Here is a 15,354-nt window from a genome sequence, read left to right on the forward strand (position 1 = left end):
TGAATGAGGAAGTATGTTTAGTCCCAGCACTTAGGTGTCTCTAGACAAGTGCAAAGCAACTCAAAGCCAGGTTAATAGATTTTGAGACAACTGAGATTCTGAGACAATGATAACACTGTGTTGGAAAAAACAGAACCCAGAACCACCAGAGTGATTTCAACTACCATAAAATAGTAACATAATGAAGGAGATGTAAACAATAAATTAAAGTGTTACTTGCAGATTCTTACTATTTTTAATATATTCATTATTTGCAACATATTACAATTTGTTATCATAGATATCCACATTATTTAATGATTTTCAAAAGGAGCACAAAAAAGTAGGCTAATAACCAGCAGCACAGTTTATTTTAAATGTAATTTTAATCAAAGAACAACAAACACTGTTGTATATGAAGATGTCAGGAGACAGGGGACCTGGTTGTGGAGACACTCATGTGTTTGACATGCTTTCATTTGAAGGTGAAATTACAAAGGTTTTGAAATCCATTGTCTAGTCTTAATTGGTGATAATACCACTTAGCATGGTTGAGTCCAGCCTTTCATTTCTAATATGTTTCTAAGTTTCTGAGCTTTGCACAATGCTAGAGAGCAGCCCTCTCCTCTGTGTAGACTAGTAGGGATTCAAGTCCCAGGATGATTGCTCTCTGTTCGGGAGTACCCCTTGTAGAGGAAACATTTGTTGTCAGTCACCTGTCTCAAAGTTTCATTAACCGCTTGTGTAAATGGATCAGTAACTGGGACGCTTTCTCCTGCAAAGAAAGGAGGTCAGGGCTACTCTGAAGTGTTGTATCTTTTTGAAGGAAGAAAAATATAATGCAAAAAAAAAAAAAAAACTGTTCTACTGCATCATAATTAAGGGTACTAGCTTTTAAATAGCTGTAGCATGAGCAGAGTGAAAAAGCAATTTTACTATAAACTTGAACATAATTGTGAGGCAATACAACTTTTACACAGCTCTATTTTTAGCACAGACGTTGTTATGAAATCAGATACATGTATATGAAACAACAATCCCTGTATCAAAATGGTTAATTAAAATAAATACCAGCTGAAAAAGTACCTGTCCACTGTACCGTAATTAATTTGATTACATCTTCAAGCCAAATGTTTTACATATTATCTACCATTAGGTGTCAGCATTGCATTAGAGATGACAGTTTGTCCCATAGCTGCACGGTTTAATTAGTAATACTTCATTGAGATAAACGAGGTTAACTTGTTAAACGTACACCATGTTCTTATTGCGTTAGCCAACACAACCTACTTATGTGATGAAGGTTAAATATAGACTTTCAATTATATGTAGTTATATACAAAAGTCAACATTTACAAGCACCACTGCAAGCACTAAATGTGAAAATTATTTCATAATATGCAAAAATAAGCATTTCATTTTAGCATCTGTATAATCAAAACGAGCAAGCGTTATCATTCTAAATCATCTCATACTTTTTTACGTTTTAACACCTTAAATACATTGATAACAAAATTAGAATTGACATGACTACGTGTAAACATGTGGACTTTGGATTATGAGCATGTCTATTACAGGCGAAGATACATTTGACATGGTTGCGGGAGTTTATAGCCTACATTGAAAAATGCAAGATCTTCGGTTTATGTTATAATATGTTATAGAGTATAATATAGAGCTAGATTAAGAATAATTACATTTACCATGAACGTAAAGAAAATTAATATTTAGATTGAAAGAAACAATACATTTGTAAATTATTCGTTTTGGAAGCAATACATTCACACGCACAGTAACCTACAAATAGATCATCTGCAGAACTACCATTTTGTGAATTTTGGATATGAATCTAAAAAAAAAAGTATTATTATTATTATTATTATTATTATTATTATTATTATTATTATTATTATTATTATTATTATTATTATCAACCCTTTAAAAAAAGAAAGCACATGATGGTTGTTGGGTGTAGTGTTTAGTTTTCCATCGTGGTTATGCATACCTGATAGTCTTTTCATGATGACCCTTAGACATTTTAGATGCTAAAATGTGAATAAAATCTGCGAATACGTGTTAATATATACTATTATTTTAAAATAAGCTAACAGAAAAAATGAAGTTAGGGTAGGCTATACATTTCGTCAAAATATGCAGTAGCCATGACTGTTTTCTTAAAAGTACACAAATTAGGGCTATAGGGCTGATAAAACCATTAAACTCGTTTTGGCATAAACGCTAACGTAGCTAATGGAATGTGTTTGGTTAAATAATTGATTGCGACGAAAACATTTTCTTTTATTCAATTTTTTTTTTTCCAAAATGGGGGTGGAGGCTTCGTCATTCTATTTATAATTGGCTAAGAAAATTTTGCAACTGCTGTAAAGGTCAATGAAGGAGTTGGCTGGAAAATAATCTGAAGATTTTTCAGACATGCGCAGTGGGAGGATGCCATATTGGAATGGGTTTCGCTGAGAACAGACATTGCTCGCTTGCCTTCTTCGACTGATCAAAGGGGTGTTGCAATTTAAGACGCTGAAAAAAAACTTCATCCAGGTAAGGCAGGTGACCAGTGATTATTTCTTTTGGTAGCCGAACCCCTGATTTCATCAGACTTGTCGTTTTCTCACTGATTCTACCATTAGGAAAGCTTTTTCCTGGTTAAAATGTTAAGAAGATCTGAAGCTGTTTTTCTTCTAAAAGCAGAAATAACAAGGGGCAAGTTGTACAAAGTGTTTCCTATGTGTATTTATCGCTTTCGCGTTTATACACAAAATCTTTGGACGATCCCTTTAACTTTAATTGTGTTTGATTTAGAAAACTGGTTAAATCATCTTTTAAAATAATTTTAACATTTATATGCAAATTTGTAATGAAATCATTGTTTTGTTTATTTTTAAATCAACATAGATTCTATTATTTTGAAAGTAATAGCCTGTTATTGTTATTTATGTTCCTTTCGCTGGCAAGCTTGCGTGACCTCGTTTCATTTTCATTCCTAGTCTATATTTGCCCTGGTGTTTATTATAATCTCACTTGAGCTTGCTTCGGTCAAATCTTATTTTAAGGATCTTATACAATAAATTTGAGCATGGTCTAAAATGATTTCTCTTTTTTAAATTCGTAACTGCATAGAGAATATTATTAGCTACCTTGCCTTTTTCAATATGGCGGGTTAAGATGTTTTTAAACTGAAAATAAATTCTTTGAACAGGGAAAAAATAAAATCGTGAGAGTTACCTATTCGATGAAGGTCTATTTTGTTATAACTGGAACTGCTCTATTGAATTAAATGCAAAATGAAAGTGTTGCAATCTTGTTCGAGTTTTTTTCCACTGTAAGACCTTTAAGTCTGTTAGGTACTTTGGCAGAGTACCAAAACACATGTAATGTCTGATATGTTTTATTGTAGTTTACAATAAATGGGCGTTGAATATGTTGAGATATTTGTTAACAGAGGCAAGTGCAGGCAGTGTATTTGTAAGAAAGCCTATAAAGCAAATACAGGATGATGATGAACATGAAAAATCGACCCCCCCCTCCCCCCCCCCCCAAACTACCGACATAAAATGAAACGTAGGAGATATGAGTAATGTTTGGCGGTCAAAATGGATAACTATGGATATCAAAAGTATAATATATATATCTATAATCTATATAATATATATTATATATATATTAGACATGTTTATGATACGTTATTACAGTATTTCACATATAACTCTACTACGTTTGTTAAATGTTGGCTTACAGAATTTGTTAAGTTTATCATCATATCAATGAGAGAAGTTGGATGAATTTCAATGCAGCATGTAAATACTTGTGGGCGAACTTATGGTCTGTAGCCTACACACAGAAGCGCAACCTGCACACTGGGTGACAGTTCAGTGCTAAAACTAGACATATTCTCGGCGTCCGTTTGCAGATGATCTGCCTGACTTAGAACGTGGTAGCAAATGTTACTTTAGCAGTGCTTCTCGGACATTTAAGAAAGTACAGCTCTAGATCACTGCACAAACAAAGGTGAGTTAGGACGAGGAAAAAGGGAAACGCAGCGAGTAATCATGATGTACAGTTTACCATTGTAACAGCTTGTCGGTTTCACGTCAAATATAAAGCATTGCAGTTAAAAACAATACATTGGATTTGCAAATGCCTACGTGTCTTTCAAGCAATAAACAATGATAGTATTTAACGGATGTGAGATATTTCAAGGAAATGATAACGCGTTTAGAAATAGCGCACAGGTTATTACTGATATCAACATTATGATATCTCAAGAATGCATTTGCTTTTGAATATGAGATAGTTAGCAGTAAGCGATTCTGATTACAGAAGTATTCACAAAATAAGGAAGTGTAATTGGAACCGGGTCAAAAATTTTGGAGGTTTTTAACTGGCCTCTCATATCTTAAATTTAAATTCCATACGAAATCTGTCGACCTCTTCACTTGAGCTTCGGATAATACGTTCGCCTCATGGTGTCTGACTTCCACTTTGTTTTGTTTTTTGAAATATTGTTTGTAAACTTCACATCCTGGATTTAGAAACAGGATGATCGAGTGATCATAAATGTAATACATAAACTACTATTTTGTATTAGGTTTGCCTTTTGTTTCCAAATTGAAAACTTCTCTGAACCAAATGAGAATTATAAAACGGGTCGACCCAAGTTCTCTGCAGATTGCTCTTACGATTTACCTGAACTTTAAATAACTGGGTTGGATTCTCAATTTGCATTAAAAGGGCACCAGTCGTACACATAGACTTTAACTGGAATGCGTGTCATGAGTCAGGGTCAAGTGTGGATCATTAGGTCCCTAGACTGAGACAGGCATTCCGGTAAGTTTTAAATTAATGAATTTAGGTACATTGAATATGGAACATTCCTATCTATAATTTATAACAATAAAACGTATTTAATAGATTACAATGTATTGAATCTGATCGGTCCAATATTTTAGAACCAGGAAGGAATCAATATAAATTATAGGCAGAAAATAATCATATTAGCAATTTAAAGTACAAATATACAGTTTACATTGAGTGACAAACAACACAACATAGTTTTTGTTTTGTGAACAATCAGTGTTTTTTCAATTTTGCTTTCTCACTATATCATTATATTAATTCCCGGTGTATACAAGGGACATAGTTAGAAAGTGGACTTGATACTATTTAAAGAGAGACAAACGGGAAGAAAATGTAATAATAAAAAAAAAAAATCAAACAAATAATTAGAATGAAAGAATCTGCACACGACGGCAAACGGGGTGATTCCCTCCCTACCACTGCAAATTGGACCCACAGAGAAATGTCTCCTCCACATTGTCTGCACAGTACTTTATTGGTTCCACTTCAGATTTAATTAAATTGAGTTTTTATTTTGCTTGGAAAATCGGCGGTAGTAATATCCCTTAGATCACATTGGCATCGTGTAATGACGGCCAATAATGAGCGGAGTTCAAGTTGCAGCAATTAAAAAGAAAACGTCTTATCGTGGCTTAACTTGTAGGCTTATGGCTATACTGTACTACAAGAAACGCAGGTAAAAAGTTAGATGTTATGGATTGCTATTTTCACATATATCAGGAAATGAACTACAATCACCATTAGCTATTTTTTGACAGGTTGCCTTGACACGTGTTATTAAAATGTATATGCAGAGATGGGCTTGGAGTTTTGATGACTATGGGGGTTTTACGTCACTTTTTAAAATCTTTTGAAGTAATGTAACATATGTATTTATTTATTTTAATGTTTTACTTATACAATAATATGACTGAACATTTAATTAAAAACACATCTTTGAATGTATTTTCTTTACCCAAAACTGAATTCTCTTAGTGTATGTTTTATTGTACATGTTAGTTAGAGCCATAAATAGTATAATACAAAATAGTAAGATGCACCGTACCCACGGAGCATGTGTGTGTTTATGCAGTATAGAGATGGGGATTTTAAACATTTAAACGTGTGAACTCTAAAGAAGTGGTTAAACGTTGAATAATATGCTAGACGTATAACCGGTCACGTGACAAATTTCACCAAACGCATATTTTATAATGTATTCATTCATTTAGTAATTTATCATCAGTGTCTGACTGTTGTGATGCCACAGTAAGGGCGGATATTATAAAAAGGAAGGGGTTTGGCAATTGCCTCCAAGTAGTTTTTTCTAATTGGTGCAGCATGAAGATTGACACTGGGGCAGGTTTTATTTACAGTCGATCTGGCGTTTCATTGGTGCACTCTCTGATCATGCTGTAGTGGGCGTGGCATGGTATCATGTCCACGGGGTAATAAAGTTGATGGCCAGCGGTTTTTCTGACGTTTGTTATATATTTTAAATGTTAAAAATTGCATCGCTCAGCAAAGTAATGACGCAGAGCCATGTATGGAATTATTTTGAGGAACCGGACGAGAAAAACGTGGTATAGAAATAATTATGCCCAAACAAATTTGCTATACCACAAAAACATAAGTTCCGTGCTTCACCATTTGAAATGAAAACATTCAGAAATGACTGTGGATGGAGTTACTGATGGCAGTAAGCAAACATTCATAATTAACAGAACGCTGTAGATGGCAACTGACATGTATTTAGCCCTTACATCCCTGTGAATAAGTATGACAGGATTCAGTATTTTCAATATTAATTCAGAGAACGCACAAGTGTAAATAAATAATGTGTAGGCTTTAATTTTCCAGTACACTTTTTTAAGCAAATCATTTATTTAAAAAACAACAAAAATGTCCTTGATATCTATGTAATTTGTCAACAGAAGGGGAAATTTAAAAAAAAGGATTTCCTGTTTGTGTCACCGATCCTGAACAGCAGAGTTATTATAACAATGTAGTGGAATCTGTGCATTCTGATTCTTATATAAGCTGTAACATGTAAGCTGTGTTATTTACTTTGTGCCAGCACAGGTACTTCTCAATAGTGCAGTATAAATACAAATAGAGACATTTACTACGATAAAAATAATAATACAAGTGCTTTTAAAAAGACCAGATTCCTGTTGGGCTTATTTCTTATTACATGCAGGACAGTCGCTATAAGATCGTTACCTTTATTAAAAATGTGCACGGATGAATCTGCCGGTTAATCAGCCAATGCCGATCAAATATCTGAATCTAGTGACGACCCTAATTTCAATTTATATTTTGGTATGCACTTGTTTTTTTTTTTTTTTTTTTTTTTTACTTTGTAGTTGAGTCTTCGCTTATAGGATTTCTTTGCTTAGAAAATACTAACTAGGGCTGGCATTATACATCAGAACGTAATATAAAGAGCATTTGTATGTAGATACGGTTTAAAAGTTTAAACGCTGACACCTGCATAGCATTTAAACATTCATAAAAATTACCGCAAGCACATCCCTACAATGTCCATGATTATAAACTTAGAAAAGAAAAACCATGGGACTTGATGCCAGACTGCACAGTAAGGTTTACATTGGTTTAGACAGACAAGATTTACCAATCATGCAGGATTCCATAAATCATCAGCTTTTGGATTATAGAGGGTATCACACCATTATTTTCAACAAGGATTGTTTCGGCACAGAATGTTGATATGTAGTATAAGAGTAACTTCAAAGCTTTAAAAAAGGACCTGCATTGCCTAAGGCAGGTTTTTACAATGCTTAAGTGAATGTGTTTTTATAACATGTTAAAATTTTCTTTTACAAAGGAAAAAAATTTAATACCATTATGGTTATGTTATTCAATTAGACTTTATGCTTCTTGACACCTTTTACAAATAAAGTGCGTTGTTGCTCAATCCGAGTTATTCACGAAAAAAGCGAAACGAGATAATATATTTGTTTCGCTATATATATACCATTGATGCTGCCAGCAAAAAAAAAAAAAAAAAAAGAATCATCTATTAAAGAGCTTTTCTTTCACATTCTCTCTGGTATCATTTTCTTTTACAAAGGAAAAAAAAATATTAATGTTGATTAGTTATTCATTTCTCTATTTTCTTGAACACCTTTAACAAAATGTTTGTAGAGATTAAATAAGACCTAAAGACACTTACTGGAGTCCATTCCCTTTTATTAGTGGTAGTGGATGAGATGAAGCTGACTGTAAAATATGAGCTGCTGGCTTGGCAATACAGGAGACTTTCCACAGAGCAGAACATTCCCGCACTACATATCAGTCATGCCGTACAGAATGTCTGCCTTGGAGGAACCATCTTCTTAGAGATGAGGGAGCACAGCTACAGTGCTGTACAGTCTCCTTGCCCATACAATTGTTGACCTTAAATTGCTGAATTATGTGGTGGTTTTGTGATGCTGATTACTAGCCCACATTCATAACCAGGTTTGAAAGCTAAAGCTTTCTTATTGGTCTAACACACAGAGGTGTTTAAGTACGTAATTCCTCACTATGTTACTAGTAAACTGTGCTATCAATAAGCTGTTATGTTTTGAATTTTAAAAAAATGATTAAAGTTAGTTTTAATTTAATTTGTGGTTTGAGAAGTAAACACAATGTCAGTTAAGGGTTCTTTATGTCATCTTTGTTTTCATATTGTCGACGTCATAGTTTTGCTTCAGTCTAGGTTGGTTCTGAAAAAGGCACCTAAAAACTGAATTTCTGAAGTAAGGTGGTCGGTAAAGTGACCTATGTTTGTGTGAAGCTGACTCTGTCCTGTGAAAGCTGTGATACAGATTTTCCATTTACTAGCTCACTGCTGCCACGTGACAAACATAAACAGAATGAAGTTTGCTGTCTCAAAACCACCTTTGAACTTGGAAGTGAATGCTGTTGGTTCAATATTCTGCACATTTGTTTGGTTTTCATTCCACTTCCACTTTGGAACAGCACAATTCAGTAACGGTTTTCATAACATGTTGTTTTAGATAACCGAGGGGAAAGAAAATCATGAACTGAAAGAAAATGGGAGAGGTCTCGTCAGAAGTTTTACCCATGATAATAGAGAACGTGCAGGAACCTCCAATGCCATCAGGACAGTGGTCTTGCAGTCCAGCGAATGGAGGTGGAGAGCAGATTGACTCAGGTGGGAGCCGTCGTTCTGTGTTTTGTACTGACATCTACTCTGTGATGCCCTGATATGGCAAATTTCCTTCTTTCCACATATTCGTGGGGGTTGTGATTGGGAAGGAAACAGCATTTTTTTTTTGCAATAAATTAACAGTTTGAATAAATAATGAAAACAGCATGCAGAGTTTGTTAAAACACTAAAGAAAGCACAATAATTAACATCATTTTTCCTTATACTTTTCTCATCTGCATGTTGGAATGAATTATTAATGACTGTTCCATGGCAATTTGTAAAAGGCACAAACTTAAGCATGCAAATGCTCTGTGATGAGTCTCACAACATGCCTCCTACAAATAAATCTGCATCTATTGCTGAAAAACACCTTTTAATGTCTGGAAATTATTCAGATTTTGTTGCCTATTGTGTATATGAAAGGCTACTTCAGGTAACAGATATTTTCTCTCTGGCAAAAACTTTGTCCTGATTTGTCACATAAAAAAGATAATTGATGTTTTGGCAATTTCAGCAGGTATTACAGTTTTTCAATTGCCTTCATCACAGTTTTTTGTTATTTGATACTTTTTAAACCACCAGTTTAATCCCATGCTGTGTTGTACTAGAAATCAGTAAGGTGAGGTAATTCTTTCTCACAGATCTTTGTAAACTGAGAAAGTTGTATTTTTTTTAAACATATGAAATGCATGTTTAACTACAGTAAAAGCTCAGCTTCTACTCTTTGTACTAAAACAGTACTGTCCAATGTGTTGTCAATATCACATAATTACTAAATCGTTATTCTCAGGTTAGTTTGTTAGTTCACGGGTTCTAGTTATAGTCAGAAAAGTGATCAATACTGTAACCAGAGGCCCTGCTAGAAAAGTGCAGCTGTTGACATCATGACATGTTTAGGATTCTTTTTTTTTTTTTTTTTGGAATAATATTTTCTTACTGAAAACCTTTTATTTACATAATGCATTATGTCACACCGACATCAGTTAATTTTCGACATCATAAAATAACTTTGTGAACAGGAAACCTTGCTGCAGTCAGTGAGGTTTAAATATGTGTTTACTTTTTTCCCACATAACTAGCTTGGACTATTTAAAAAAAAATAACCAGTGCTGTGACTGGAGCACCTTTTCAGAATGAGCTGAGCCACCTTATATGTGGAAGTGCAATGCTGTGTAGCTTAGTGGTTGGAGTTAAAAGAATATAAATCACAGGCAAAAATCCCATAATAGCCGATAACTTGCTGTGTAAACCTAGGCTCAAAGCAATTTACTTATTTATGATAAGGCCCAATCAGCTATAAAATTATGTTTTGTCCCACTCAAGTTGCATGAATCATTTTGCGAACCACTAGATGTGATGTGAGGTTTACGTAAAAGCCCTGATCACACTCTGAGGAAAAGCTGATATCAAAAGCCAATGATGCACACAGATTTACAGTTTCAGTTCTTCTTTCCCACTTTGAGCTTTCAGTCTCGGTAACAGTGACCCATTAGGTGATTATTCACACTGGGGTGGACTCCAAGAGATGTCTCTTCTATAAAATAATTTAAAAATCCCTGGAAATGAAGAAAAATAATATTTGTTTTCTAAGTGTGTTACTTTAACACACTCTGTTCATAGCAGTCACAGAGAAGATGATAACTGGACCATGGTTGTTTCCTGTTACCATTTTAAATGAAAACCTCAGACCTTTTTTCCCCCCTAAATAGGCCTAGGGGATTTTATCCGGAATCAACAAACAATATATATATCTATAATATCTATAAAATATATATTTTTTTTTTTTTTCAGGCCCTCCTAAGTATATATCGTACAAAGCAGAAAAAATGATTTTGTGTAATTTGAAAAACACATGAGGATTTTCATATATAAATCATGATTGTTCTACTTTACTAAAAACAGATTTAAACTTTTTGTGTACGGAAAAAGTCAAAAATTGAATGGTTGGATTGTCAGGAACTTTACTGGTATACTAATTAACAAGAGACTGTTTTCTCACTTTTGAGATGAAACCACAAACATGAAAATACTGGGTCCCCCCCCCCCCCCCCCCCCCCCCCCCCCCCCCCCCCCCCCCCCCCCCCCCCCCCCCCCCCCCCCCCCCCCCCCCCCCCCCCCCCCCCCCCCCCCCCCCCCCCCCCCCCCCCCCCCCCCCCCCCCCCCCCCCCCCCCCCCCCCCCCCCCCCCCCCCCCCCCCCCCCCCCCCCCCCCCCCCCCCCCCCCCCCCCCCCCCCCCCCCCCCCCCCCACTCATTCAAATATCTACATACTAGACAACAAAGACTGCCTTCAATGCCTTGATTATGATGAGTCAGTATGGTATGTTATTTCCAAATACAGCCTCATCACCCCCCCCCCCCACAACCCCCCCCCCCCCCCCCCCCCCCCCCCCATAAACTAATATTTTTCTTTTTTTACTGCTGTTTAAGTTAAGAGCAATATCCACTATATGGTAATAATAGGGGAAGTTTAAGTTGTTCTTGAGGTTTATTATTCCTTTTCATTGCAGAATAAATATATCAGAGTTTTTTTCTTCATCAGTTCTAGTACTGGATAAAAAAAGAAGAAAATATTGTCATGTTATTTTTTTTTTAACATACAGTTCTTCATGTTTACTGTAACTTAAAATTACGGCACAAACCAAAAGCTTTATAAGTTCTCTTATTTTTACCAAATCATTTCAAATACAGCATGACATACCATTTCACTACAGTAAATGTATGAGGAAAATGTGAATGTATATTTATACAAATATTCAACTTTTTTTTAAAAAAATAAAAAAATAAATAATTCTCAAAAAAAAGAATGTGCTAAGCTGTTGAAGCTTGCCCTTTTTATCTGAAATTATTATTGTGATATCTGTCTTTAATATTTCACAGATGGAGATTCGGTAGAAGAGGATATTGATTTTAATTGGGATGAATATTTAGAAGAAACCAGTGCCAGTGCTGCTCCCCACACATCATTTAAACATGTGAGTGCCGTTCCTAATTCTACATTTAAACGCTTAATATGAACTATTTAGAATGTTTGTAACTAGGGGTGCACCGATAATCGGTATTCTATCGCCATGTCACCGATATAAAGAGAAAAAACACAATCTGCGATCGGCAGTTTTTGTTATTTTAAACGATAATGTATAACGACAATCTTGCTTGAATATCTTTCAGCGCAGATTTTAAAGTTTGGTCAGGCGCGCTTACTAATGTAATGACACAAGAACACCTAGACACTCATTTTCCCAATGCTGTGTAACGTGTGATCAGTAAATAAGTCAATAGAGAGCGGTGCTTTGATTTTTTTTTTTTAATATCCGAAGGCAACAATAGGATAGCAAGTTGTGTGCAGCAGAATAGACTTGTTCAGACTGCAAAGCCTGCACTGCCTAGGGCTGCAGAGACTGCATCACCTCGGGAGTGATGGAGTGTGGTGTGTCGCTGCCAGAGTATCCCATGCTGAGGGCAGCATTTCTACTTCCTAAGTACACAGCAAAGATGCGAGATCTGCCTTGGCTGGAGGAGCCAGCCTTGCCGCTGTCAGCGTTTTCGCTACCAGGATTGCCTTGGTTGGAGGAGCCAGCCTTGTCCCTGTCAGCATTTCCGCTGACAGCATTGCCTTTGCTGGTGGAGCCAGCATTAACATGGCAACATTTCCTTGGCTGGAAAAGCCAGCCTTGCCGTTGTCAGTATTTCCGCTGCCAGCCTTGCCTTTGCTGGAGGAACTAGCATGGCCGCTGTCAGCATTGCCACTGCCAACATGGCCACTAGCAGTATTTCTGCTGCCAGGACTGCCCCGGCTGGAGGAGCCAGCCTTGCTAGTGTCAACATTGCAGCTGACAATGCGCCCGTGGGCCCATTAAATCCTCCGCTGACTTTTGGGCTTTTAAGGGGGGAGATGACCTTTGAGGCTAGATGTGCTGCGCACAAGGGGGAATATGTGATGGGGTACACCCCGCCCCTGTGTGTATATGTATATTGCAGTTGTGCTGTATTATTATTTAAAGCATATTGTTTAGTTTGTAAAAATGCAGTGTTTTTCTTTGTTATTGTTTGGCAGTGTGGATGGGGCTAAAAGCACCATCGCAGTAAACTCGTGTAGAATGTGACTGTCTCCCAGTTGAATAATTTAGTGTTAATTCGGAGATGGTCACAGGGATAAAAACCTGCAGCTTTTGTTGTTCAGGTTGGAGAGTGTGTTCAGGGAGATGGAATGGGCGAGAGAAATTGAGACAGTGTTTTGAGAGATATATGCATTAAATATAGAAAGCAACCGCTACCTACCGGATCGCTGTACCAGCACAATATTTGTTTTGTGTACCTAGTGTTTATTTATTTTTGCCCTTGTGCCGTTTTGTTTGTTTTGTTATTGAAAATGTGTATTTCATAAGTAACCCTGAGCGCAGCAGCGTTAAGTGCTGCCTTTGCTGTGGTTGCATTTTTTGGTCTGACGTCACCCGCCTCAGCCATCGTGTCACAAACCTTTATTTGTATAAAATAAGACCACTGCATCTTTATGTATAAACAGTTTTAGTGAAAAAAGAAGGTTTTATGTTTTTCCCAGTTTGCAGACTTTAGTAAAAGCGGTTGGCTTAAGCAAAGTGCGTAACAGTCAAAAAACTTTCTGGCTCTTTGCCTCAAAAATATCCAAAGCAATTTTTGGTGCCCACTGTTGCAGAGATCAATACATTTAAACAAAATATATCCTTATCAATCTTAAGCTGGTATTTTTGACAGCCAAGGAGAAAAACAATACAATTTGCTTAAATAAATTGATATGTCAAAAATGTTGAAACCTCAAATATATTGTCAGTTAGAAGTTAAAGAAAGTCATTATGTTAAAATAAATGGCCTTAAATCTTTATGAATGATTTCTATTATAGTGTTGAAATGTGACACGCGCAGTGAAAACGTCATTACTTTGAATCTGTTCTCTTATAAAAGTTTACCACTTTGTATTTACACATGGATATTGCGTTTTTACACAGTGATACAATGCTTGTACCATATTTATATCTCACCATGTATTTACCATGCTGTACCATGTTTTTACTACAGTGATTTACCGTACCATTGTCTGTGATTTACTATGCTTGCCTGTGCTTTGCTAGATTTGCTTTTACTATACTTTTCTATGTTTTATTAAGGAATTTTTTTGGTCTATTGTAAAAAAAATATATTTTCTGCTAATTTCATTTGATGACTTGGGTAAAAAAATTTAGACTAAAAAACATGGTTCTGTATAAGTTTATTCGTTTTGTTGTTTCCATTCAGGTTGAAATCAGCCTCCAGAGCAGTTTCCAGCCTGGGATGAAGCTGGAGGTGGCTAATAAAAGCAACCCTGACACTTACTGGGTAGCGACTATCATAACCACTTGTAGACAGCTGCTACTCCTGCGCTTCAGCGGCTATGGGGAGGATCGCAAAGCAGACTTCTGGTGTGATGTCATGACGGCAGATCTGCACCCGGTGGGCTGGTGCACACAGAATAACAAGGTCCTGATGCCACCTGAAGGTAAGGCAGTAGCTACAGACCTAGAGGTGAAAACTAACTAACCAACCAAGTTAGCAAGGATAGACTCATCTGCTGCTTTTATTGCATGCTGGGGCAGACTGATTGCTGGGTACACAGCTCTATAGTTGGCTGTCTGGTGCTTGCTGTTCAACTTTTGAGAAGGGTATTTTTTTTATTAGTCAAAATAATTGGCCAAGGGGTCACAATTAAGCAACAGGGGTAAATGTTGTTAAATGTTCTAATGAGGAAATCGTAGCAGTGACTTCTTGTATATTGATATGGGTTATAATATTTCAAGTTTTCAATAAAATTGCTGTTGTGTCACTTTTTGCAGACTCTTTACAGAGTACAAGGTATTTAAAAAATAAGAAAAAAAACATAGATTGAGTTTTGTGTAGGATTTATGGGTTTTGCTAGGCTTCTACACAGGTTTACTCGACAGCAGACTGTTGCTAATTTGAGCCCTTACATTCCAAGCAGATCTATGAACTAAACCACAGTACCATAAACTTTTGAAACTGAATTTCCACATCATAGATTACTTCAAATATTGACCTGCACATGTATAGTACTGTGCAGGTCATAATTTAGAATAGGCTACTGCTTTAAAAGCATACTGCTGTCAGTTATGAACTTTGAAGTCTGCAAAAACCCAGATGTTATTGGAAACATGGTGATTTTTATTCTGGATATTAGACTCTCTACTGTACTCTGAACGTGGTCTGGTCTCAAGTAGTTTGGATTAGCAAGAATCTACTGTAGTTTCTTCGAAATTGCTATCCAGTTTTAAACAAGCTGTGCTTTAATGTTATCATTCAGTCAGGGTTTGTTGAT

At 36.1% G+C, this 15,354-nt stretch overlaps 1 protein-coding gene across 3 annotated transcripts in view; it reads left to right on the forward strand.

Annotated features, from left to right (window-relative positions):
* The first annotated feature begins 2,440 nt into the window (after nucleotides 1-2,440).
* The window catches only part of LOC121319860 (scm-like with four MBT domains protein 2), a 72,042-nt gene continuing 59,128 nt past the window's right edge, over nucleotides 2,441-15,354 (forward strand). For all 3 annotated transcript variants that reach the window (XM_041257755.1, XM_041257757.1, XM_041257756.1), the window contains exons 1-4: nucleotides 2,441-2,535; nucleotides 8,856-9,013; nucleotides 11,889-11,983; nucleotides 14,280-14,520. In XM_041257755.1, the coding sequence (XP_041113689.1) occupies nucleotides 8,893-9,013; nucleotides 11,889-11,983; nucleotides 14,280-14,520 (457 nt within the window). In that variant the 5' untranslated portion in view covers nucleotides 2,441-2,535; nucleotides 8,856-8,892. The remainder of the gene's footprint in view (nucleotides 2,536-8,855; nucleotides 9,014-11,888; nucleotides 11,984-14,279; nucleotides 14,521-15,354) is intronic.

The sequence above is a fragment of the Polyodon spathula genome, chromosome 8 (genome assembly GCF_017654505.1).
Source record: "Polyodon spathula isolate WHYD16114869_AA chromosome 8, ASM1765450v1, whole genome shotgun sequence".
In the NCBI taxonomy this organism is placed as follows: Eukaryota; Metazoa; Chordata; class Actinopteri; order Acipenseriformes; family Polyodontidae; genus Polyodon; species Polyodon spathula.